We start from the raw sequence: 26,335 nt of genomic DNA, 5'->3' as shown, positions 1-26,335 counted from the left end.
CCTCCTCCCAGATAGCCCACGGTGCTGGTGCCAGCATCATCCCCACACAGTGACCTCCAGAAGCGCCCAGGCTCTAAGTTGATCCCAGCCCAGGGGATATTAAGTGCTCAGCACCAGGGCAAACGAGGCCCTGCAGGACTAAGCAGCGGGAAGCAGATACAGCCATGTTCAAAATTAGTCCAGAGCTGAAAATAGAGCTGTAAGGAGAGGGCTGCAGGCATGCTGCTGGGCTGGAAGTGCACACAAGCTGCTTGCTTGGGCCCATCCTCAGCACTTCTGACCATCATGGAAATTTTGTAAGGATAACAAGAAAAAATTCCTGTTGATTCATTTCACAGAATTTTAGGTTGGAAGGGACCTCAACGATCATCTGGCCCAACCTTTCTGGGCAATAGTGTAATTGGAATGAGATGGCTCAGCACCTGTCAAGTTGAGTCTTAAAACTGTCCTATGTAGGGGAATCCCCAGCTTCCCTTGGCAGATGATCCAATGTCCAACTGTTCTCATGGTGAAAAAGTTTCTTCTGAAGTCCAATCAGAATGTCCCCAGGAGTAACTTGTACTCGTCACCCCTTGTCTTCTCCATGTTACTCCTTGTAAAAAGGGAGTCTCCATCCTCCTGGTAGCCACCCTTTATCTACTGGTACATGGGAATAAGGTCTCCCGCTAAGCCTCCTCTTCTCAAGTCTGAACAACCCAGTTCTCTCAGGCTTTCCTCTTTTCATTGCACCTGAGAGCACAAGCATGAGCTGTTGAGCAAGACTGAGGGCAAAAAACCTCTTCCCAGATAGAGCTAGCCAGCTTTCCATGCTGGTGAGGTGGATTAGCAGGCACTCCTCCATCAATGCTAACGAGCAGTGCTGGCAGCGGGCAGCTTGATCCCAAAGGATGAGGATTAAAAAGCAGCCGGAGGGAAGAGGAGTGCAGCATGCACCAGAGCAGGGTGGTTTCTTCTCGTTTGCTCTGTGGTGATGCTGCCTGGAGCAAACCCACCTTATGGTGTTTATGCTGTGGGACTGGTGTTTACACTGTGGGACTGGCTATGGTAAACCATACCTGATTGTGGGCACAGTGGGAGGAGCAGGTGGAGGGCACTCTTCTGATAATAAATATTCTCCTGGGGAAAGGAAGAAAAGGGGTGGAAGATGGGAAATCATCACATCAGAAAGTGTGGTGAGTCCTAATGGAGGATGGTAAAGAAAGCAGGAATCAGGCTATCCAGCACACAAAAATTCCCAAGTCCTAGCTCCTTGTCCTGCTGGTTTTGCTGATTTTAGCACTAAGAGCATTATGTGATGGGAACAGACATTGCATGGAGTCCTCCCCCTCCATAAATAGCTACAGTGAGACAGTGAAGCATGGCCAGGCTCTGGTAGATACATGTTTTCCATCATCTTAAGGTGCAGTTTGTAATGCTGAAGGAGAATCTCAATTCCCTAATGACTTTACTAGCTGGAATGAGAGCCACTGACAGGCCAGCTCCTGCTTTCTCCATGTACATATTCAGGAGGTATTTCCACCCAGTGCACAAAACATTTATGTTTCTACAGACTATACATTGTGGGGTTTTTACAACATGAATTTAGCTCTGGTGTCCTTGGGATGACAAGGGATTGATGTTCTTACTGTAGATGTAATCTCCCATACTGGTAAATGAAACCTGGTGGAAGAACCCAAAATCTCAGGTGTTCTTCCAGCAGGGCAGAAAAGAAGCTGTGGGTTTAGCTTTGCACGTGTCATAGGTGTCGTGTTTGAATGCAGTGATTTCTCAGAGATTTTGCCTCCTAGTAATTAACCTCAGAGTTCTGCTGGAAAACAAGTTGTGCAGTGTTTGTCGGTTCATATGTACACCCACTCCAAATGGCTAAGGAATCCAAGAGACTAATAGGGAAATTATTTCAAATAAAAAAGCAATGTGTTAATGTTTTCCAGAAGAAAAGCCTTGCAGCGTGTTTAGTAGTGGAGCAGAGTGGTAGGCAAATTAAAGATGAATTTGCTGCTGCTGAATAGGGGAAGAGTCATTTGTTTTATGGAAAAAGCAAACATACTTAGATCCTCCCATTTCAAATGCAGCCTTTGTATCTCCAGGATCATTTTGCAGACGCTGGTGTGGGATGGTGCTGAGCTCTTGATAAACCACTTCATCATCACCTACAAAGTTTCCCAAAACATCAGTTTCAGCTTCCTCTTAAGGACTCACAAATGCTCAAAGTAGCAGAGTTTCAGGGTATAACCTTAGAGGAAGAAGTGGCAGCACATTTCACATCGGACAGCAAAGCACAAACACAGATCTGGAGGACAGTGCTGGGTGTGTGGGAGGGGCAGAGCAAGAGGCAAGGCTAAGGTCAGGATTCTACGTGCAGCAGAAGCCTGTAAAACCCTTACCACTACACTTCTCCCCATGCTTTTAACCCACAATGTTAATTTTCTTTTCCTTTTTTTTTTTTTTTTTAAATTCAGAGTTCCAGGGGTCCAGGTTATACTGGCTTGGCTTTGTAGGGCTGGACTGCCACCCTTTAGAGCCTATTTTATTCCTAAGTGATTCTGAAACATTTAATAACTGGATCCATTCTTTATCTGTAGCAAAAATATATCAGAGGAAGAAGTAGGTCAGTTTTCTCCCCATTGCACCTTTACCCTTGCATGCAGGTCACCTGTTCTAGATGTCAAAGGGCCATTCTGTTTCTGCAGTTCCTTTAATGCCCAACTCAGCACATAAACGAAAACATTCTTCTTGAGTTTAAGGGGATTTGGATTGAGCCTTAATGCTTAATCTAGAAACAAGAGCAGCTTGTTATAATGATAACGTCACAAAGAGACAGCCTGGAAAACTTGAAAACTCAGCTCTTCAAATGCAGATTATAAACCAAGTAGGAAGTTGTTTGCTAAGGACGTCTGCTTTAATTGCCTACAACCTGGCAATGCCTGGAAGAGTGATGATGGAGGCTGGAGTAACCTTTGAACACTGGATCCTAGTTCCTGATGACACGAAGCAGCATTTGAAAAGACAGAGGGAAGTCGCTGTTGAATCTTAAGACAGACCCAAATGAATCTTTAATAATTGTGAAACATTTATGTAATCCACCTGTTCCACACAGCAAAAAATAGTTTATGAGAATGATCACAAAGAAAAATAGGTAGTCTGCTGTCACTGTTTTGCAGCTAAACTTATGATCACCATTTTCAGTAGCTGGATATTAAGGTAATTCATCTATCCAGCACAGGCATTAAAGGCTCGAGCCTCTGCCTGCTTAATCATGCAGCTTCACTTTTCAGATGAGCCCTGAAAGTCACTTGTCAAGAGAGTTAATCTGCAGGATCTAGTTCTGATCACAAAACGAGTGTGCAGCAGAGGGTGGGATGAGCCCAAGGCTCTCAGTGTGGGCAGCAGGACCCAGCTTCTGGACAATAACTGCATCCAGCAGAACAGCCTTAGGGTGACTTTCACAGTCTAAGTGCACCCAGCAAAGAACAACAGTCAGCATGTTATACTTGTCAGATATTTTTTTGCTGTTATCAGTGGATCACGACATAAACCAGGTGAAGAAATTCTCTTTGCAAAGAAACACAGAAGATGCATAAGCCAGATTCTGCCAGAAAACCGTCTTTGACATCCTTTGATCACAAGCAGATGCACATCAAGTCTTGGGGGCAATTATTTGTAATAACCTGAAAAGTATCACTATCAGCCAATGTTTTGTTGAGTGTAGCTGGCAGCAGAGAGATCTCAAGCCTTCACTTGATTAAGAAAATGTCTGATTTTACTACAACGGACTTTATTGTGTACCTAAAGGTAGTGGTTTACAATCAATTGACAAAGTTCCTTGGGCATTTCTCTGCTTCTCTGTGTTAAATGGAAGCCCAGGTGAGGATGACAACATATTGTGACACCTCTACCGAAAGAGTAAGGCTGAGGAAGGGAACAATGGGCTGGGAATGGTGCAGCTCTGCTTCACACAGCCACGGCAAAGCCCCCATCCCACAGCTGGGCCTGTGAGCTGGTTCCTAACTGTATACAAACCCCTCGTGTCTCCCACACTGCAGGTTGTGAGCGTCAGGCCCTGCTTAACAGAGCGGCTGTGACACAGGGAGCAGGCAGCAGCTCAAGCCTCCCTCGTTCACACACCTGTAACCCAATGCTCCTGCTCTGTCACCGAGCACAGCGGCCGCGACAGACCCCGCTGCTCACAAACCAGGGCCAGGAGGCCACAGCACGGTGTCCTCCCACTATCACAGAGGGAAACCTCCACAGGGCTGCGGGGCCTGGCGGGTCACTGAGGATGCGAGGGCCCACCAGGTTCTCATACGTACCGGGCCCTCCATTGGGGCCGAGCAATCAGATCTCCGGGTCCGCACCCTGCTCAGACCCGGGGTAGCCCGGGGGGCAGCAGGCCATGAAGGGAGCGGTCCCGGTTGCCATGGTAACCGTTGCCTAGCGAGGGCCGCAGGCGGCCGTGCCCCGCGCGCCTGCGCAGTTGACTGCCGCTCACCCGGGCCTGGAGCGGCGCGCACGGGAGCCGGGCCCCGCCTCTTTTCCCGCCGAGCGCGCGCGCGCGCCGCCCCGGCCGGGAGTGGAGAAGCGGGAGGGGTGAGGGGAGCGGGGAGAGAAGAGCGGGCACGCGAGCGCGGGGCGGGCGCATGCGCGCGCGCGCGCGCGCTCCCGAGCGTTGGCAGCGGCAGCCGCGGCCCGACGGCGGCGGCAGCTCCTTCCCGCCGTCCCCTCCCGCCTTCCCGTACCGGCGCCGGCCTCGGCCCGCCGAGCTTTCCCCTTCCTTCCCCGCCTCTCGGCGCGCTGCAGGGGCTCCGGCCGCGGCGGTGGTGCCCACCTCCCCCCTCCTCCCTTTCCCGCCCTGGGGATGAGGCAGCGGTAGCGCGGAAAGGTGAGGCGGCGGGGCCTGTAGGCCGCGGCGGGCGGGTGTGAGGGGGAAGCGGCGGTGGGGGCCCGGCGGCTCCCGTGAGTCAAGCAGCCTCCTGGCGCCGGGTGGGCTGCGCCCCTCTCCCTCCTCCTCCTCCTCCCTCTCCTCCTCCTCCCGGGTGGGGGCGGGGATGCGGGCAGGGCCGCGGCGGGGAGGGGGAGCAGCCGTTCCCCCCCGACCCTCCTCTAGCTTCCCGCCTCCCCGGCGGGGCCGGCGGTGCGGGAATGGGGGTGCGGGCGAGAAACCTCTGCTGCTTCTCCCGGGCCAGGCGAGGGAAGGAGCCGCAGGTGCTGCCCCCCGGGGCCTACCCCTGCCCCCGGAGCGGCCCCGCAGGGGCGGGTCGCTGCGGGCGGGGGGCCTCGCTACCTGCTCGCATTGTTCATCTGACGGGGGGTGGGGGGACGGCGGTGCGGGGGCTGCGCGGCGGAGGGAGCGGTGGGAGGGTGGAGGGGGAGCGCCCCAGCCTTTCTTTATTGCAGCCGGGAAGGTGATGGGGCTGCTCCTTTATTCTCTCGGTAAACCCAGCTTGTGGCCTCGGCAAAGGGCTTTTTCTGCGAGCAGATCCGCCTCTTGCAAATGCAGGGATGCTCGCTCCCAGCTCGGATGTCTTTTGATTTACGAATGGATTGTAAATTGCTAAATGAGCCCTTCTGATGCAAATCCTGAAGGATGTCAGGCCTGTGGTGTTCAGCCCTCCGTATCGTGCCTGCTGTAACGCGTTGGCTTTACAAATGCAATGGAGCGACTGCTTGTGTAAAAGTCTACTGCCTTTTGTTTTTGTTTTAGATGGTGGATGTTGATGTTTGTGCGGGTGGAGATAGTACCAGAAGAAAAATGGATGCCCTGACAGATAGTGCTGTTGAGATTGTCCCTTTGGAGCTCTATGATTCAGCCAGAGCAAAAATAGCTGCTAATCTACAATGGATCTGTGCTAAAGCCTACGGAATAGGTAAGATCACGTTTATCAGGAGATCATTCTTGGGTTTGTTCTTGGGTTTTCTGTCTCCTTTTGCCATTCCAGAAGTAATTAAATTCAGCTTTGTTTTAAATATAGGTAATGTGACAGCCCGTTGTCTTGTGATTTTATATATTTCCTGGTACCTTCAAGAGGAATAAAGGAACTATATGAGATGCCCTGAATCAGCAAACCTCATGGTGATTCTCACAGCCTCTGCCTGTGAAGAATGCACGCCTCAAAATGTTTAAATCCTCATTTTAGCCAAGAAGACTTTCTTCCACAGAACCATGTGTCTGCTTGCAGGCCTAGAGATCCTGCAGGCCGTTAAAGCTGTAGTGTGCTTCCTTGTCTAGTCATCTCAGCCAACGGGTGTTAGGGCCTTGGTTCTATATGTATGCTCAGTTAGGAGTTTGGGTTTTGGTCAGATTGTGGTTTTGGTTTCAAACTGAACGAAAAAGAAGTCCATTTCTCATCAGTGACATTTGAAATATTGATTGAGTGAATAGAGTTTGTCTGTGTTTGGTGATACTAAACAGCAAGTTGTAGATGGTAGAGGAGTTCACCTTTCCCTTATGTTGTCATGTCAGATGTGGAGAAGTAAAGATTCTTGGAGTTTCATTTGTGCTGGAATTTCCTTCTTGGTGTTGAACTAGATCTGTGTGTCTAATCTGAATTATTGTTGCTAGATACATCTTGAGTTTAAGTGAAGAAATATGGAATCCCTGTGGGTTTTGTTTATCCAGAATAAAACATATAATAGAAGCATATACAGAATCTTGTTTTGGAAAATGAGGTAGCCCTGTTAATCTAAGTCTAATTCTCCAAACTCATAATATGCTTAATGGATTAGCACTAGCTTACTTTGTGACAAGGCTGGAGAAAAGCAGTCCATTCCTGCACTTAAATATTAATCCTTGTTGGAGTATTTTTATCAATTACTTTTCTGGGTTCCTTTTTTTTTGAGTATTTCCATCTCAGTGTTATAATCTTAATGATTGTGGTAAAAATAGAAAACATGGTTTTATAATGTTTAATATTAGTGAAGTTATTCCACTGCAAGCAACAAGAGCCTAAACACTGCTATTTATGCCATTTTAAAAAGTGGGAATTTTGGGCAGGTGTTGGTAAGACATCAATAGCTTGAAGAACGGAACAGATGTTTCCTCATGTAAATATTTTTCAGTTGCTGGAAGGCTTTTTAGTGATCAGAGATAAAATGGCTATTCCAGACATGGCAACACACTATTTATATTACAAGTTTGTTTCAGAAGAAAGCTCATCATAAATGAGAGCTGACTGGCACAGCTCCTACACTGCAGAGGAAGCTTTAAGGCCTCATGTTCCTTGGTGTAGTGTCTTCTAGGGGTCCAGAACTCAAGGCTCTGTCTCTGCATCTTAGACCAGTTAATGAATTAACGCTTGACAACACACTCTTATGTTGAAAAAGTATTTGGTATTCCTTTGACTAAAAACAAATCAGAAACCCACCTTTCATCATGTCAATGATGTGATCTCTAGTGCAGCAAAGGCTGTAGCAGCATTTGCCAATTTTTCTTCCATGTGGGTTTGTTCAGATTACATTGAACAGAAGTTAAATGCCATGAACACTAGGAAGAAATATTTTTGCTGGGGTTTTGGGTCTTATGTTGTTGATTCGCCTCAATGAGTAAGGGTTTTGTGTGTGTGATTGCAGAACCCATGGTTTGTGGAAATTTAGTTTGAATTTTTTTTTAAAATGGCTTCTGCAAGGCGTTGTCATGTAGTAACCATTACTCCTGGAATAGCATTGCAAAGTACTTAGAAATGTATAAGCCTCTTTAATTCATAGAGAGATGGGCTTAGAAAGGTTTCCCCTGTCATTAGCATTTTGAATAATATTTGAACTTAATACATTACTCCCTGTCTCTCAGGGTTTTCTTTTTGTGTTAAGATAGTGGATGTTATTCAGGTGGTTCTTGGGCAGCTACCAAGCGGATCTGAATTTGTCATATAAGATCTCACTCAGCAGATGAAAGTTTTGGGAGGTTTTTTTGTCATTTTAGACTTAGTTCTGATTTGGTGGGAAAACAACTACAGCTTCTAAATTTATAATATTAAAACAATGTCTTCTGTTTGGAAGTAATCCTGGTCTGATAGTGTTTCCGTAACTACCTTGGAGTAGCTCAGTAGAGAATGTTTTTTAGAGATGTTAGATTTGGGATTGACATATATCAATTGACATAATTTTGTGCCTTAATCTTTTGACTGCTGGTGCATATCCCAGATTTCATTTTCATCTGAGTGCAGTTAAGCTCATGCAGAAGTGTGGGAATACTCAAAAGCATTCTGGTGCAGACTGTTACTAGAAGTCATTCATCACTGCAGGTTTTACCTGAAACTGTTTTCTGTTTTCTGCTACAGGGTATTTGATTTCTCCACATCTCAGCAGAAAGGTTTTCATCCTATTTTTTTTTTTTTCTCAAGGACAAATTACTGAGAGCAGGCAGGAGACATAATTTCGGAGTTGAAGTCCTGGTTTGGGTTGTGTTTCACTTGGGGATGCATTCTTCCTCTCTTCCCTTCTGCCCATGAAAAGAAAGTCTTGGTAGCCAAACAATGAGCACAGCTACCTTCTCCTTTCAACAGAATCCTGCTAGAGGAACAGCCCCTCTTTTTGCATAGAAACTGGGCTGAATGGTTTGTTTCTGGCAGCCCATAGTGCTCCTCTGGTCTGTCAGTGCTGGCTGCATGGTTGTCACAGATGGACTCCCGGGGAAGATCTTATGACTGTCCAAATTCCAGAAGACAAGGGAAGGATATTGTGAAGGAAGGTGTTTCCCCATTTGGTGTCATCAGTCTCCCCAGATAAATCTGGGAGTGTGGACATGGATCACTCTGAATGTCTGTACACAAACATCTGGAAACCTTCTATACACTTAAGGGACTTTGAAGTCTGTTTAGCTGAGACAGTAGTTTGAGGAAATGGAATTTGATTGGAACAGAATTATCTTTTTCATCAGCCAGCTTTGATTAGGACCAAATGTGCACTTTAAGGAATTGTACTGGCAGTGTGAAAATACAGCTCATGATATTTAAGTGGCTAAGGAGCAAGAGTGCCACTGAGCTTGTGGAACTTCAGTTCACAAGAGGTGAGTGTGGGAGGTTTAGAGAGGCTTGGCAAGCTGTCTGTGGGAGAGATCTCTTTTTCACCATCAGCAGAATGAACCAGATTGCCAAGCAGTAACAGGGACACACGCTGCACCCAGCTGAGCAGAGGGAAGCAGACCTGGTGGTCCTCAGCACCACTGACCCCTCGGGCCTGAGAAGCAGCAGTCAGAATGAACACAACCAGGACTTTTTAGTTTGGGAAAATAGACAATGGAAAAAAAATGATTTATCTGCAGGATTAGTTAGCACAGCATTACTTTCTTTGTAGAAATGACAATGTTTTCTATCATCACAGTTACATTTTAGATCTGGAAGGCATATATGGAAGCTTTTCAGTGTTGCAACCTGTTGTGAGTAGGTGGGTCATGTCCAACCATTTCCAGGACAAATGTTGCTTCTTTTAAAACACTTTATAAAACTTGGATTTTTCAAAACAACCTTGGTGGATTTTACTTACTAGGGCAAGGAGCTGTAAAAGGGTTTCTTTAATTTCCTTTACATAGACTTAATGCCAACATTAGCCTGAGACCTTTGGCAAGGACTAATGTGTATTGTAGGGGAAGTGCAAGTTGTGGCTTTTTTAGGTCTTTGAAGTATTTAATGCTTGTTAAAGTTTTACAGTACTCTTAACAGTTACCAGTTAGTATAAGCAACTTGAGCACGTTTTCTGGGCTAAATTGCATAAATCCCTGAGTTCCCTGCTTCTGCTCTTTGTCAGCTTTCTTCTTGGGTCCATAGTAAAAATATTTTTAAGCAGGCTATTGCATTTTGCAAATATTCAATAGTTAAACAATTGTTTGTTTAATGAAACACTGAATATTACTTGCCTGAAGTTTCTAGGGGTTACATGGTTATTATTTCGTCTCTTCTGTTTCATTCAGGTTTGTGGCTTTGTGCTCGATCAAAAGATATGATAATGAGAGTGTGGTCACTCTCACCAGAACTCTAGAGAGTCTTTAGCTTATTAGATTTTTTTTCTGCCTGTTGTATGTAAATGGTCATGTGTAATTTCATAGATCACTTAAGAAGTTACATACAGTCATGTAATGAGAAGCAGCAAAGAATGTTTTTATTGTGATGCAGGTGGTCGTAGTTGCTGAGAACCCATGGCTTCCACTCATGATCTGCAGCTTATAGACCATAGAGTGCTAAACAGTTCTGTGAACAGATACTGATACTAATGAAATGCTACTCAGAGTTTGAATAAGCTTCGTTCTGTTTACTATTGTGCTTTGGCTCTCTTTCCAAGTGAAACCAGTTCTTCATGCTGCGGGAGGTAAAATAAGATCTGGGGTGTATCCTCTTCTCCACTTCAAGGGATAAGTCAAATTTGTTCAGATTGCTGTATTTTTCTTTATCAAATCATAATCAGGTAGTAGTCTTTGAAGAGGATTTTGTAAGTGAGGTGATAAAGAGATGGTCCCCACCCTGCAGTGAGGAGAGGAGAAGCTGGTGGTAATTGTTTCTCTGGGTGTTAAGTGAAGCTGTTTTCGTAATCCTGTAAGCTGTGTTGTACACAATGATTTATACATGGCACTGGATGGTTTTGAGAGATCAGAACTCACTGATATGATGGAATAGAGCAAAAGAATGGGTTCCTAAGAAATTAGGATAGTTTCTTTGAGTCCATCTCTCATTAAAATAGCTGGTAGAGGAAGTATCTCTCCAGTGTGGAAAGCAATTAAAGAGTTTTTGCTGCTGAAACTTGGGGAAAAAAAATGCTACTTTTTTTTTTATAATTGTGGAAACAGTAAAAGTGAGTATTTTTGCTCTATAATAAACTGTGTACAACTAATGTGGTATGAAATTCACATAAATCCATGTGTGAAGCAGATGCAGTCAACTCTGAGTGTACTGTGGCAAATTCTTCGACAGGTCTTGATAGGACAGATTGAATTAGTCATGTATGCCTTAACTCATCTAATTATCAGGGTATGTGTCATTGTTTTTAAGTTACTGTAAGAACACTGGCAAATTTCAGGCTTTATGCCTTTTGAACACCTCAGTTTGACTAAATCTGGCAGCTGTACAGCTTGTGTTGAAGTTGATGCCTGCATTTTCCTGGGGTAACAACTCAGAAAGCACATTAGGAAAACCAGAAGGTGCTTGCAAGCTTTACAGTAATGTGCAATAGTAACATAAAAGTGACTTTCTTTTGGAATTTAGGTGCTATTGGAGACTTTATTAATGGGGGCCAAGAGGATGAAGTCAGTCCCTTTTCAATGATGCCCAGCTATAGGGCAAGGGACAGCAAGCCCAATCTGAATGTAGAAAGTTCCACCTGAACATGAGGAAAAGCTTCTTTGCTGTGAGGATGCCAGAGCACTGGACCATGCTGCTCAGAGAAATTGTGGAGTCTCCTTCTTTGGAGACATTCCAAACCTGCTTGGACATGATCCTGGACAAGCTTCTGTGGGTGACCCTGCTTTAGCAGGGGCATTGGATTAGATGATCTCCAGAGGTCCCTTCCAACCCTCACCATTCCTGGGATGCAATGTGACCTTTTTATGAGAGAGTGAAAGAAAAAAATTATATGGTTTCATTGTTCTTGGTTTGCTTTGGTATGATTTGTTAAATTGCTTGAGCAGAAATTTTTGTAACTATAGGTTAGAAGCTCATTGCTTAGAAATTAATTTTTCATGTCATTTTTTTCTGAATTCCAGAGTATAAATGTGTAAAAACCCAGGTTTTAATGATCAGAATTTTTCTAATATTCAAGTTCAGTTATAGGTCATGAAAGGAAAGTGTCAGAAAAGATGCCTATAGAAACTGGAACTTGGAAAAATGGAGACATTTATAAAGAGCATTGTCATATTCCATAGTGAGGCAAGCAAAGAGTGTGTGATGGCTTTGGAGTTTGCCCCATCCATAGAAACTGGGAAGAAAAGCTGTCCATAATCCTAGTGGCTGCTTGTGTATCCACAGTGGTCAGCCCGTTAGTATTAGTTTGTCTCTGGTGTTTACTTGTTCTAAAACTGGCAACTTGTTTCTGAGATTTTTGACAACGTGGCAATTTGGGCATTCTTAAGGAGGCTTTGGAGGATAAGCAAACCTGGGTGCTGCAAGTGTTTCATGTTGTGTTGTACTGCAGATGGGAATAATTAGCAGAAATACAAAAGGTAAGAGAGGTTTTCTGCATTGCTCTTTCAGGTATGAATTTTAAATATTGAAGATATCTCACAATTAGAACACATTTTTGGCCATGACTGTCTAGGGAGGCTGTGTTCCTCTGTTTGAGATACAATTCCATTATGTACAGAACATCTACAACTATGATATTTGTAACTTTCTCAACTTCAGTTTCATCCTCTTTGTGTTACAGTTTTTCATTTATTTGTACCCACTACATGAACAGTAAGATTGTGTTCAGTATGAAATGGGTTTGAACTAAATAGTGCAGTTAATATTAACCACTCTTGAGCTTTGATGTGCTTTTTATATCCTAAAATTTGTGTGGACCTTTAGTTAGAGCATCGAATTAATGACAAAACTGTTCCTTTCTGTCACAGGCAGGTGAATTTAGCTGTCTTAAGTGTTGTATACAATGATGCAGAAAATAAAACTGGGCAAATTACAGTGAAATAAGTTGCAGTCATTGGAGGATTACTGTTTATGAGTAACTTCTTGTGGTAGTATTCAAATGGAGAAGAGGAGGATGAGGGGAGACCTCATTGCTCCCTACAACTACCTAAAAGGAAGTTGGAGTGAGGTGGGGGTCAGTCTCTTCTCCCAAGTATCAGGTGACTGAACAAGTGGAAATGGCCTGAAATTGTGCCAGGGGAGGTTTAGGTTGGATATTAGGAAAATTTCTTTCCTGCAAGAGTGGTCAGGCTGCCCAGGGAGGTAGAGTCACCATTCCTGGAGCCATTCAAGAAATGCATGGACATGGCACCTGGGGACATGGTTTAGTGGTCATGGTGGTGTCGGCTTGAAGGTTGGACTGTATGATCTTAGAGGTATTTTCCAACCAAAATAACGTATGATTTTACAAAATTAACAACTCTGGTACTGGAAGTAATTCCCATCCTCCCCATATCTAGTTCATTCATTCAGTCCCTAAGCAATTATCCGGTGATCAGAAATATGAAGTTACAGGGTGCTTCAGTATGGAGGAAAAAGATTTCAGATCTTTTGACTGGGTGTTCGAACTAAAGAACAGTAGCCAGAACACAATCTTTCTTTATCAGTTTATTTTAGTTTATGGATTTCTGTAAGATGGAAACTCAGCAGTAAGGACTAGATCCATTTATTGCTGGAAGAGGCTTTTGAAAACATTTAAATGTTGTCGGTTTATGTGAAAATTAATGTGGGAGGTCCTACTGCCCCTGTCACACAGGCAGCTGAGCATCATGTTCCAATAGTCTCTTTTTATGATTTGTGTAAAGATCCCAGTTCAATAGGCTGTGTCCCCTGTGGCGCGTTAGAGTTGAAGAGGATGCTTTTGGATTTCTCTGTAGGAACAGTCTATAAAATAATTGCAGTGTGGTGAAGGGACCTGAAGCAGTCCTGGGTGATCTGGGCAGCTGATAAGCTGGAGGAAGTTCAGGCCTCTTTGTGCAGCCTTCGCTCACAGCATGGTTTCAGACAGTCACCTCGGTTACCCAGCTCAGCAGGGGTCTGTGGAGCTGAAGGAGGGCAGATGTTCAGTCTAAAGCCCTCATCTTGGTACTTTCAGACATGGTGAATTTGCTTTTTTGTTTTGTTTGGAGAAGGCCTTTAAAATTTGGAGCGGTGCTAATGCTCTTACCAGAAACGTACCACTTCATGGATCTTGTGTGAGCTGCTGTTCTATTATTTCCTTTAACAAATAATTTTAGTAAAAAGCAAAGTGTCTTTGATATCAAAGGTGTAGCAGTTCATAATGAAGGTAAAAACGCTGAATTCTATGAGCTGCTTTACATTTTGATTTTTGGATCGTTCCCCAGTCTTTAGAACTGGAAACTCTAGTTCTCTTTCTGGAAATGGCAATGACCAGTAAATGGAATTAGCTTTCAATAGCCTTTACTTTTAGATCAGGTTGACTTAATGTTAAGAAGATTAGAAATACTTGAATTTCTTTATTTCCCTATAAAAGGACACCCACATTAACAAATGCTATTTATGTAATGCCAGTGGAGGTTTTGTCTCTTCCATCCATGTTGGAAGGGACTGAGAGGAGATCTTCTCGATGCTTATCACTATCTAGAGGCAGGGGGCAAGAGGATGGGGCCAGACTCTTTTCAGTGGTGCCCAGCAACAGGACAAAGGGCAGTGGGCATAAACTGGAATCCAAGAGGTTCCGTCTGAACAGGAGGAAAAAGTTCTTTGCTGTGAGAGTCTTGTGAAGTCTCCTTTGGAGAGATTCCAAACCTACCTGAACATAGTGATCGTGGGCAGTCTGCTCTGGGTGACCCTGCTTTAGCAGGGGGGTTGGACTAGATGATCTCTAGAGGTTCCTTCTGAACCACATCATGTTGGGATTCTGATTTTCAGGCTGTGGTCCACGTATCACAGCATTCAGTGTTGTATAAAGGAAAAATAGTGATCTTAATTTTTAACAACTCCAGAAATCGTTGGATTTTGAGAAACAGGGGCAGTACTGTGTGGCTGAGTAGCTAACAACACTGGTTTACTGTGTGTTTTTATTGAAATGCTATCACTTCTGTATTTCTGCCTCATGTAATTGATAACATTTTATCTCAGTTTCTCTTCTTCATGAACATTAAGTGCTCTGCAGTGTACAAATACCATGTGCCTTATTTTGCAGCTCAAGGACAGGCTATGGGTAGGAGGTTTTTTGAATGGGGAAATGTAATTATTCTGGAAATTAGCTGAATGAAAAGTAAATATGCTGCCAAATTAGCAATTCCTTTAACTGTAGATGTAAGTATTTAAAATGAACTGTTGAAGTTGCTCCAGGGGTAGATCTCTGGAGTGACTGGATAGTCAGAATGTTATGTTTGAAAATCATGAAATGTCAGGCTTCTATTAAGACAATACACTTGAGGATTTCCTGATTACTGTCACCCTCTTAGAAAGATCAATAGCTTCCAGTCTGATTACTGAATATGAGTTAGAAGTATTTGTATGGGGATCTATCTGTTTTTAACTTGGTTTATGACTTTTCAATAATAAGAAGAAGCTATTGCTTGCAACAGCATTTCCTTCCACTTTCAACTCTTGTTATCTGTTGATGTTTGCTTTGTGTTGTAGTGTTAGAACCTATAATGCTGGCAGTGCTTCAGCAATGTATAGATTCAAAATGTCTTAGATCTGTGTTCAGAGTGATCAGAGTATTAGCTGTTGGTGGTGTATTTTTTTTCCTGCTAGCTAGGAAGCTGAGCTGATTCATAGCAAAAGTGGAAGCCCTTGAGGGCTGGGAACTGGTGGGGGAAAAAGGTATGTGCAGGGCTGAAGCCTTCTGTGTTGTTAATTTTAACTTGCATGTTGCTTGCCACACTCATGTTCTGTGTTTGTTTTGGTAAAATTATAATGCAGCTTGTGGAAATGGTACCATTCCTAAGAAAGTTAATTTTAGACTTGGTTTAAATTTCACATTGAATCCAAGTCCAAGTGGTGTGGTTTTGCTTCATAGGTTTCAGTTTTTCTTTAAAAGCTGAGAAGCTGACATACTTCAGTGCTCTTGTCTTCAAAAGTGTGGACATCAGCTCACTGGAGACTCAATTGTTTGCAAACTGCTTGTAAAATGCTCAAGATTTTTGTCAGGTTATTTCAATCTTTCCATGAGCTTTGGCAGTTCAGAACCAAGAAATGGGTGTCTTAGTTTTCTTTTTCAGTTTGAGAATGTTTGGCTGGCCCCTCTTAGTGTCTGAGTGTTGTGTTATTTAGTTACTGTGTGCAGATGTTTTGGGGCATTGCTTGAAGTAGCTGTAAGTTTTATTTTGAAGGTGTGTAAACTTTGTCCATCTGATACAGCAGTTTAGCCTGTAGTCTACATAAAATATTTTTAATTCCAAGTAAAATGAAAATAATAATCACTAACTGGTACATGTGGTAGTGTATTGTTCTGATTAAACTGGGTCTTATTCAAGGACAGCTAGAGATGTGTGGAGGATAGTGGGGCCTTGTCCATGTTGAAGTGCTTTCTTGAAAGGGATTCCAGTATCTTGAGAAAGGTTACTGTAATATATAAGGTTTTTACTGATGTATAGATTGGGACCCAATTCTACATGCTTTACTTAATTCAAATAAAAGCACAAAGACCTATTGAAATCCATTTTCCATGTGAAGGTGCAGATTGAACTGCATTCAGTATTTTTTCTGCCTGATATTTTTGTTGTTTGTTTTTTTTTTTTTTTTTCATATACCAGCTCTGAATTACACTCAAAATGTTTATTTTGTTTAGAAGTGATGCCACTTCCTGGTGTGGCTTGTTGAAACTGTTCTTCGTTGTTTCAGATAATGTCCCAGAGGAGCTGAAGGACCCATTTTACATAGATCAATATGAGCAAGAACATATTAAACCACCCGTGATCAAGCTGCTGCTGTCCAGCGAGCTGTACTGCCGTGTCTGTAGCCTCATTCTGAAGGGGGATCAGGTGGCTGCTCTGCAGGGACACCAGTCAGTGATCCAGGCTCTGTCTCGAAAAGGGATTTACGTCATGGAGAGTGATGATACACCTGTGTCTGAATCTGATCTGGGATCTGCACCAATCAAAATGGTTAGCTTAATTAAATCCACCTAATGATCTTCTTTTTATTTAACACTATTTAAAATAGCACTATTTAAATGGAATGAAGGGCTTTTAATTTCTGGGTCACTAACCTCAGGAATTTTTTCGTTTTAAATACAGTTAGGATAGATGATACTCATTTTCTTGCAGGATTTTATTTGTCAGTGCTCATTGTTTCCCTTTTAGAGTTCCCATATGGCAATGATTGATGCTCTTATGATGGCCTACACTGTCGAAATGATCAGCATCGAGAAGGTGGTTGCTAGTGTCAAGCGTTTCTCTACGTTCAGTGCCTCGAAAGAACTGCCCTATGATTTGGAGGATGCAATGGTTTTCTGGATTAACAAGGTAACATTTCTTTTGATAAACCCATTCTTGTTTCTTACTGTCTTTTCAGATTTTTAAAAAAAGGTTTTGATGAGTGTCATTGATCCTCCTTACCTGTATATTTCTGTTTCTGCTCCAGATGAGTGGTTTGGGTTGGAAGAGACCATTAAAGGTCATTTAGTACACCCCACCCTGTAGTCAGCAGGGATATCTTCAACTAGAGCAGGTTGCTCAGAACCCCAGCCTGACCTGGAATGGTTCCAGGGATGGGGCATCTAACACCTATCTGGGGCAACAGGGTCAGGGTCTCACCACCCTTAGCATGAAATTCTTCCTTCTATTCAGTATAAATCTCCCTCTTTTAGTCTGAAATGGTCATTCACCCCTTGTCCTGTCACAACAGGCTCTGCCAAAAGGATTGTCCCTATGAAATGAAGATGAAGAGAACTGCTTGTTACTTGCTACCTTACATCCGGTGGTAGTTGAATATAATATCCTACCACAGATTATTATTAATAGTATTTGATTCCCTTGTTATTGCAACATATTCTAATTTCATCTTCTTGCTTGGCTTCTTGAGGTTTCTCTGTGCATTGGGAAAGAGAATCCAACTAAGAGGGAAGTGCAATTTTTCTTTCTTGGAGACGCTGTAATAAAGCTGGTACACTTTTCAAGGGAAATTTTTAAGTTAAGATAATTAAGCACTAAATTAGGAATCCAGTAGAAATTGAGTTATATGTTTTCAGAGAAGATGCTATGAAGATTGTTTTTTTTTTTTTTTTGATGAAGCATTTTTTCATGTTAAATAACAGGACAGACTTAATTCTGATTAGCTTGCATACAATTTAACAGAAATACTGAAGTTTTTCAAAGGGTAGAGGTTAAGTTACCGAAAGCCTTTGGATTGACAACAGGCATGTTCCAAAGAGAATGTGTAGTTTGATAATCCAGGATTCCATGTGGTGATTACATTTACTGCTAGTAAGAGAATTGGCCTGGAAAACTGTTTTAACACATTATTCTAGGTATTTCTGTGTTTTATGGATTGACCACTAAGTTGAGAGGAGAAAGAAGAAAAATTGATTTGTGGAAACATATATTCAGATGTATTTTAATACCTTTTCTATGCTATGCCCTTTTAGGTGAACCTTAAAATGAGAGAGATAACAGAGAAAGAGATTAAATTAAAACAGCAACTAATGGAAAGTCCAGGGCACCAAAAGGTAAAACAAATTTATCTTCAGCTGTAATTTTGTGTATTGATGGATTAATGGATTTAAATACAAACATCTCAGTGGTTTTTTTTTGTCAGAGACATTTAAGGCAGCCAGTGATCAAAATTCCCAGGATTTTGTGCATGCAGTCTGTTCTGTGTCTGCCATCAGTGCCCTTCCTTATCTTTCAAGCCCACTGGTATCTTCTGACTTTCCCTTGAGTGTCAGTTGGACTAGAGTAACTTGTTTCAACTTAAAATTACTTGTATCAATTGTGTGTGGGTAGATATGATTCTGCTTTCATAGCACAAAATATATATTATATATTTTGAAATATTATATATTTTGAAAGCTCTTGGGGCATATTCATTTTGCATGGGTTAATTGTCTAATGTATATTCAGAGGCTTATCCAGGTTCTGTCTAGTAAGCATACTCTTGGCATTCAGATGTTAAATGTGTGTGTGTGTAGTTTTTTCCACCTTCTTCCCTTGAATTTATATCACAATGCACTAACACTGCAAAATATAAATACACTTTCATTTCTGGAGCATGTAAAACATATTTTTCTCAGACAAAATGTCTGTCAGCTCTCTGAGCTCCTAATTTATGATGTGAAGAAGCTTTAAATTCCTGCCTCCAATTGGCGTTGTGGTGCAAAGGGGATAAAAGTGTGATATATGAACACAGCACAATTGTTTAACTTCCATATTGGTGACAGATTTATTTTTCTGTGCTCTTTATGCAAAATAATATCCTTCACTAAGGGGCTAAAGAGCTGTTTAATTTATAAGTTAATGGGTGGTCTGAAGGATCACTTTAACTATTTGACTGTGTTGACTTTTGAGTCTCCTTTTGATATTTATAAAGCTGAATTTCTTAGCTACAAGCCCTCTAAAATATGAAAGTGTGTATTGCTGAAGTGCATTTAAGTATTACTGCTTTTAACTTGCATTGCTGATGTTCCTTTCCTATTCCTACGTTCCTTTCCTTGCTTCCTGAGCAGTCTCCTTCCAAGTGGTATTGGAAATTAGTACCTGTAAGTGAACTACTCTTAACACCAGTTGTCATCCACAAACCCATGGCTTTTTCAGTTTCTTCAGAGTTTGCTTCCATTACCATGCTTCTTAGATGGTCCTTGAGGGGAAAAAAAAAAACAAAAAAAACAACAAACCAACCACCACAGTGTAACCTTTTGGGTCATCAGGCTTAGTTTTCATAACGTGATTTTTTGCATACTGTACAGCATATAGCATAATCACTTTACAGCATTTCAAAATTGTTTTCCCAGTGCAGGAGGGAGGGAGCTGGAGTAGCAGCAAAAGAACCCCTAAAGAATTAACAGCTGAAATGGTTGTGTTTACTGGTTTTGTTGTAAGCAGGCAACTGATCACAGCACTAAGGTGAGATCAAAGCTGGTTGGTTTAAATGGTTGCTTAATCTTTGAGTCCATAGTTAAGATAGTCAGATGTTTGCAGTTGTTCATTATATAATGCTCTTGCACCTGCTCTGCTTCAGGTTTGTAAATCTGTCAAAACCAGAACACTGTTATTCATTGAGATGAGGTTAGAAGATTGAACAAACCAGTCTGGAGCTGCTGTGATGGTGGCTGGAACTGCATGCTGAATTCATGAGACTGAAGCTGGCATAGTGAGAGTAATAACAGCTTACACATCAGAACAGAGTATTTCTTTATGGTGATGTGAAATGGAAAATCAATTCCACTATATATAAAAAAACCCACCACAATTGTATTTCTAGTATTCAAGACTGCTTTCTTTTAGCTGAGTTTCCTGCTTTATTTCAACTTGTAGAGATTTTTAGTTTGTTCCTCTGATTTCCTTAGCCTTGATGCCCTTTCTCCTGCATTTGCTGGATTTGGCTTTTTTCATTTTCTCTCTGGGAAGATGAGAGCTGTTGTCCCAGCTGCAGATTCCAAAGAGCAGTGCACTTGGAACAGGCAGCATGGTGGGACAGTCACCTTCAATCTTTCTGCCCTTTCACAGACAGCTCAGTCCCATTCCTCTGCCTCATGATCTTTTATGCATTTGAAGCAAGCGTATGAGCTGCAGCAAAAACTTTAAATATCTGAAATAAAGAAAATTCAAGTGGAGACCTACAGGCTAATGAGCTCTGTAACAGAGCCCTTGTCTTCCAGCCTCAGTTAGTGACCTGCAGCAGTATGTGATGAAGTACTGACCTAGTGCTTAGCACTTACCTTCTAGTGTGCTTCAAGATCACATCTGTGTTTAAGGCAATCATTTGATAGCCTTTCCAGGAAGTTGAGTAAGTTTCTCTTTTGTTTAGAGATAACTGGGTGAGAGCAGAAGAAACTACAGGAATGGAATTGACTTGCAGGATGTCATTGAGCTGTGGGAGGACCTTACTGTAGCCTTTCAGTACTTAAAGGGTCCTGTAAGAAAGATGTGAAGAGTCTTTTTAGCAGGGCCTGTTGTGATAGCACAAGGGGTGATGGTTTTAAGCTAAAAGAGGAGAGGTTTAAACTAGGTACCAGGAAATAACATTTAGATTGTACTGGTTTACTGACAGATTCGCTAGCTTCCATAGTAGTTGTCACCTTGTGTCACTTCTGTATTTCTTTCTGATTTTGTTTTTTCTTTAATAAAGAGTTACCTCTTTCAGTAGCACCCATTTCTGCACTTTAATGCATACAAATGTCATTAGTTGTATGCATGGATGTGGTGGGGGTGAAGAAACCACAAAATTCAGCTTAGAATATAAGAATGAATTCAGAATTCTCAGTATAAAAGACTGAATGGTTAAGAGAATAACAGCTGAGCAAAAAATAAGGAGTGAAATTCATTAGAACTTCATCGATAAATCTGTGTTTCTTCACCAAAGCTAAAATAAACAAGGAATTCTTGTAGATTTTAGTTCTCAGTATTGAGTGTAGTTGGTTTAAATTCCACTTAGACCTATTGGAAAGGAAATATTTGTAGCAACTTTTCATGCAGGAAGGATTAAAGTTTTAAAAAGAAATTTCTGAAGTTTGTCTTTAAGATGCTTACTTCAGCTAAGTGGATAATGATGAACCTTTTAAACTAACCAGTTCACCTCAGTGTGCATCCTTACTTTATCAGACTTAATGACCACATTCCCAGTGCATAATGGATGTTGCTAACGCATTTGATTTTGATTTTCCTGTTTAATCACCATCCTATATCTCACTGTTTCTTTCTGTGTAAGCCTGATCTGATGCATGCTGTATCGCACTGCATGCTGGAACCAGTGGAATATGCTCGTGTGGTACAGTATGATTCCCATTCCATTACGTATTTGTGGAGTGCTCCAGGCTGGGGGGAAAAAAATAAAATTAATGTACACCTGGTGAAAGGATGGGGGGGAAATAGTGGTAGCTTGTAGAGGTAGCTTTTAGAGTTACTTGCCTTTGCCAGGAAAACTTAATGTGTTTATATTTGCATGAAACAAATAAATGAAACTGGTTCTTACTACTCTGATTAAAAGTGGTCGTTGTTCCTTTGAAGAGATTTTTTTTCCTCAGCCTGTGCCATCCTAAATTGACACCCATGAGAGTGTGTGTGAGTGTGTGTTTCCTGGCAAGTGGTGATGATTAAATACATTCTCTGTATAACTGCATGTTAGGCCAGCACATTGATTGAGTTACTTTGTTAAATGCTAGGTGATATTAATTGCTAAAGGGTAAAAGGAACCTTTTTCCAGCACTGAGAGGTATTCCTGCTAGGCTCTGTGCCTTACTGCCCTCTTGCTTGCCTGTGCTTTGCTGCTCCAACCTATAGGTAGAGCCTTCTAGTCTAGCTGGCAGTGTGGGTGTCTAGTAACTATCAATACTAAAATTCTCTTGCAAAGACTGCAAAAAGAAATGCCAAGATTTGTTCCATAGTTGTCTGGCTTTAGCTGCTCTTCAGCCATGCTCCAAATGACATGAGGGCTGGGGAGGGGTTTGCAGAAGAGTTTGGTACTGCTCTGTAGTGCAGCCAAAGAGAGCCTTGCTGCTGCTGTGCCAGGCCTGTTGCTCCTCTTGCTGACCACTTTTGCAAAAGGCCAAGTCTTTTTGTTTTGCACGCCATTAGTGTTGGGTTCTGGCTTGGCAGATATAGAATGTTCTGAATCTCTCTGAGGGAACTTTGCTGTCTGTGGACATGATGGCAAGTCTGTGGATGTAGGTAACGTATGAGAAAGCACCAGCTCATCTGATTATTTTTGGCTGTTCTTTTGGTTTGGTTTGTTTCTCCCAAGCTTTACGTGTTTTCATGTAGTTATCCATGTCTCTTTCTTTGGATCTGCTGCATTCATGCATCTGTGTGGAAGGATTTTGACTTAAATTGCTTGAAACAAGTTAAAATGGGTGGACAAAGCGAGGAATTTAGCAGCATGGGTTGCTTCCAGATATGAGGAGAATGATTAAAAGAGGAGCACTATGTTCTTCAGAATTGGCTTCCATTGGGAGAAAAACGTGACTTTGTAAATTGGGTTTGACTTAGAGCAGAATGCTGTAAAGGATCCACCGTAAAGAGTTTTCACTGCTTAACAAAATGACTTTTTTTTTCTCTTCTCTTCTCTTTCTGTTAGCATCTCATGAACCTTTGTGTTCTTTTGCCAGGTGCGTTACCGAAGAGACCATCTTTCAAGCAGGCAATTGCCTTACTTTCCTTTGCTTGAAGATTTGATGAAGGATGGTAGTGATGGTGCTGCTCTTCTGGCTGTAATACACTATTACTGTCCAGAGCACATGAAACTAGATGGTATGTAATAAAGATTACTATTAAAATTAAAAAAAAAAAAAAGGCAACTTCTTCAATCTTTGGAAGCTGAACTAGAAAGAGATTATCAAATGAAAGTGTGACACATCTAGTAGGTAGTGAACTACAGCAAGTTAGCCAGGTCAAATATGGAACCTGCCTCAGTGTATTTCAAAAGTAACTTCTCTTTGACTTTATTTTTAGAAGGCTTTGTTCTGTATATTAAGAGCTACAAAATAATTTCCTTTATAAGTCTAGATGATAGGACTTTTTGTGGCTCAAGTGACTGAGCTTGGTTTCAATAGACCATAACAAAGGAGGACATGTCTAACTGCTGTTCACTGCCAGTTCTTATGTTCTGTAGGAGTAGAGAATTGGACATTTTATAATCTAGATCTTAAAATAGCTTCTGCCAGTCTTCAGCAGTTGTCACTCTTCAGCATATCAAACATGAGTTCTCTTTTCCAGGAAATGTTTTGTGGTTTATTTGGTCTTTTTTTAATAATTCAATATCCTTGTTGAATTTTAGTTCTACAGGTCAACATTTTGTATTGTTTTTTAAATTCTCAGATTTGTTGTACCTTGCAGAGCTCCTGAATGGTTTCTGAAGCAGCCAGCAGTGTGAATCTTAGGAGTAACCTTTTAGTATTTGCAAATCAAGATGTTTGGATTTAATTGTTTTTGTATTTTGTCATTGTGTGTATTATTTGTAACCTACTTACCTCTGTTGCTGTGATACACAGGATCCTGTCTGGATTCTACAATGAGTGCAGAATTGATACTCATTTTATTTGTGGGGGGGGTTCCTCTCCTTTTCCTTTCTCTCTGGTACTTAACAGGTAGAGAAATGCCATTAGTAGCTGATAAGAATTAAATGATGGTGTATAAGCAGTCTGTGAAGCTCCTGCCTGAAGTCTTTCTGTTAGTTGTGGATGAGAAGTTAATTCATTGCAATAGTGTTGTAACTTAGCCACCTTTCTCACTTTCCTAGATATTTGTTTGAAGGAAGTCACTTCAATTGCAGACAGCCTCTATAACATTCAGCTGCTGAGAGAATTCTCAAACGAATACCTAAATAAATGCTTTTACCTCACGTTGGAAGACATGTTATATGCTCCTTTGGTTTTAAAGGTAAGAAACATAATGAAGGATAATAAAAGAGGGCTGAATCCTAAGTGTTTTGTGACTGTGAGATGGGCTTTTTTTTCTTTCTCCCTCTTGTAGCCTAACGTCATGGTATTCATTGCGGAACTCTTCTGGTGGTTTGAGAATGTCAAACCAGACTTTGTACAGCCAAGAGATATTCAGGAAATAAAAGATGGTAAGTTTTTAACTCTTGATAAATGTTAGCATGTCCTTTAAAACGCATTGCATTGAAACTGTTACATGGTGTCCTTTGGAATTTCTTGTCAAACTTTCTGCTTGCTGAGATCTTTGAAAGCTGTAAAAAAGGAAGGAAGTTTGTCCTAGATATACTTGAGTTCTGACATTTGGAATGAGATAGATAATTTTTTTCCCTAGACTCACTAATTAGAACTTCCTTTTCTGTGAGGTGACTGTAAGATATCGGAGGAGAGTAGATTTAGACTGGATATTAGAAAGAAATTCTTTACAGTGAAGGTGGTGAGACACTGGGACAGGTTGCCCAGGGGCATCATGGATGCCCCTTCCCTGGAGTTGTTCAAGGCCAGGTTAATTGAATCCTTGAACTACCTGGTCTAGTGGAAGGTGTCCCTGCCCATGCCCAGGTCCGTTCTAACCCAAAACATTCTATGAATCTATATTTTAAATACAGTTACTTTGGGTTTCATTTTGGTGTTGTGTTGTAAATTTTTCATTTTGATATTCTGCAGTCTGAAAAGTTCCTGTTCTGTTTATTTCAATGGCTAATACAAATTGTGTTAATGTTATGAATCAGTTAATGTAAAAACAGTGCTGCAGCAGAAGAGCAGTCGCCCCCCTGTTCCTATTTCCAACGCAACCAAGCGAAGCTTCATGGCCAGCCCTGCTAGTACAGCTCCAGCAGACGTGCAGCCCTCAGCTCAGGCAGGCCCTGAGTGCAGCAGATACTACCTGCACCCTGAGGAGCCCGACTACCTGTGAGTCTGTTTGATAGCCTTCAATCTTCACTGGATAACCTAGGGATTTCTGCTGCTAAATGCTCAGATTTTGCTGCAAATGGAGTCAATTTGAGTTGCGTGCAGTCAGTCTTTACTGTGTTCTGAAGTGCTCTGTTATGTTTGATGTGTTTGGCAAATGCCAATAAATGCCTCCAGTAAATGTCACCATTGCATGACAGAAGTCATTAGTCTGGCTTCTAGTTTGGAAAAATGTGAAATGTGATGTTCCGGTAGCTCATCTTGACTAAGCCATATCCTGTAAGACATGATAAGAAAACAAACTTAAATAGAATCTAAGATACTAGAAGGTTAATTACAAGGTTTTTCAGCTGACCTAAGTTTGATGGCAACCAATAGGTTATTTCAGCCTTTACTTTCTCTGATGTACTGTTTACATAAAGTACGCTTTAAATCTGCTGTGTTTGGACACTTAAGCATCTTGGTTTCAGGTTTACTTTGGTTTTGTTAGATATGAAAACTTTTTCTTCACTTTAAGCAACTTCTTCCATGATACATTAGTGTTTTAAAGAGAACAGGGACAACTGGCACTGTATAATCTCTTGTAGTAATGAATTTTTTCTTTTCTGAATTAGTGGCAAAGGAGGAAGCCCTGCCTTCAGCCCTTCCCATCCACTACTCCCCTTGAGGCAAAAGCAACAAAAATCTCTACAGGGAGAAGACAGCCCTGGTAAGTCAACTTTGAATTTGCATTCCACAGACAATGGCCATCAATGTCAATGCAGTAATGAAAAAAAACCCTAAGTTTGTGTATGTGAGTGATCTAAAATGGAATTAAACTGCAGTCAGCCAAGTAGTAAGCATGTTTAGCTTGAGTTTTGTTTGCATTAATAAATGTTAAAGATCTTTAAAGAAAATTACTGGATTTTTTAAAATATTTTTTCCCTCACAAATGAGCTTTTTCTCAGAATCCCAAGTAAAGAAACTGAGACTAAGTCAATTCTGTGAAAAGAAAGGAAAAAGCCACAGGTTAGATGTCTTACGAATCTTAGGAATCTTGGGAAGTAAGATTGGCATCCAAGCATGACAAACGCACTCTAGTACATGACATATTGTGCCTAAACATTTTTATTTTTAATTACTGGTAACCTAGGTTTTGTACTTACACAAAGATGCTCAGCATTTCTTTTCTTTCATCAGCTGAGCTTCAACATTCCAGCTTTTTAGGCTCTAACAACATGCAATGAGGACTGTTTTCTCCTTTCATTTTTTTTTTCTTTTT

The 26,335-nt window shown here is 41.6% G+C and overlaps 1 protein-coding gene across 1 annotated transcript in view; it reads left to right on the top strand.

Annotated features, from left to right (window-relative positions):
- The window catches only part of CAMSAP1 (calmodulin regulated spectrin associated protein 1), a 37,080-nt gene that overhangs the window by 3,623 nt on the left and 7,122 nt on the right, over positions 1-26,335 (top strand). The window contains exons 2-11 of the mRNA XM_054393333.1: positions 5,702-5,864; positions 16,419-16,681; positions 16,880-17,041; positions 18,163-18,243; positions 19,240-19,272; positions 22,837-22,978; positions 23,967-24,106; positions 24,200-24,296; positions 24,894-25,074; positions 25,689-25,783. Of these exons, the coding sequence (XP_054249308.1) occupies positions 5,702-5,864; positions 16,419-16,681; positions 16,880-17,041; positions 18,163-18,243; positions 19,240-19,272; positions 22,837-22,978; positions 23,967-24,106; positions 24,200-24,296; positions 24,894-25,074; positions 25,689-25,783 (1,357 nt within the window). The remainder of the gene's footprint in view (positions 1-5,701; positions 5,865-16,418; positions 16,682-16,879; positions 17,042-18,162; positions 18,244-19,239; positions 19,273-22,836; positions 22,979-23,966; positions 24,107-24,199; positions 24,297-24,893; positions 25,075-25,688; positions 25,784-26,335) is intronic.

This window comes from Indicator indicator, chromosome 28 (genome assembly GCF_027791375.1).
Source record: "Indicator indicator isolate 239-I01 chromosome 28, UM_Iind_1.1, whole genome shotgun sequence".
Classification (NCBI taxonomy): Eukaryota; Metazoa; Chordata; class Aves; order Piciformes; family Indicatoridae; genus Indicator; species Indicator indicator.
Note: the sequence above shows the minus strand (reverse complement) of the source record. Positions and strands in the feature narration are given on the sequence as shown.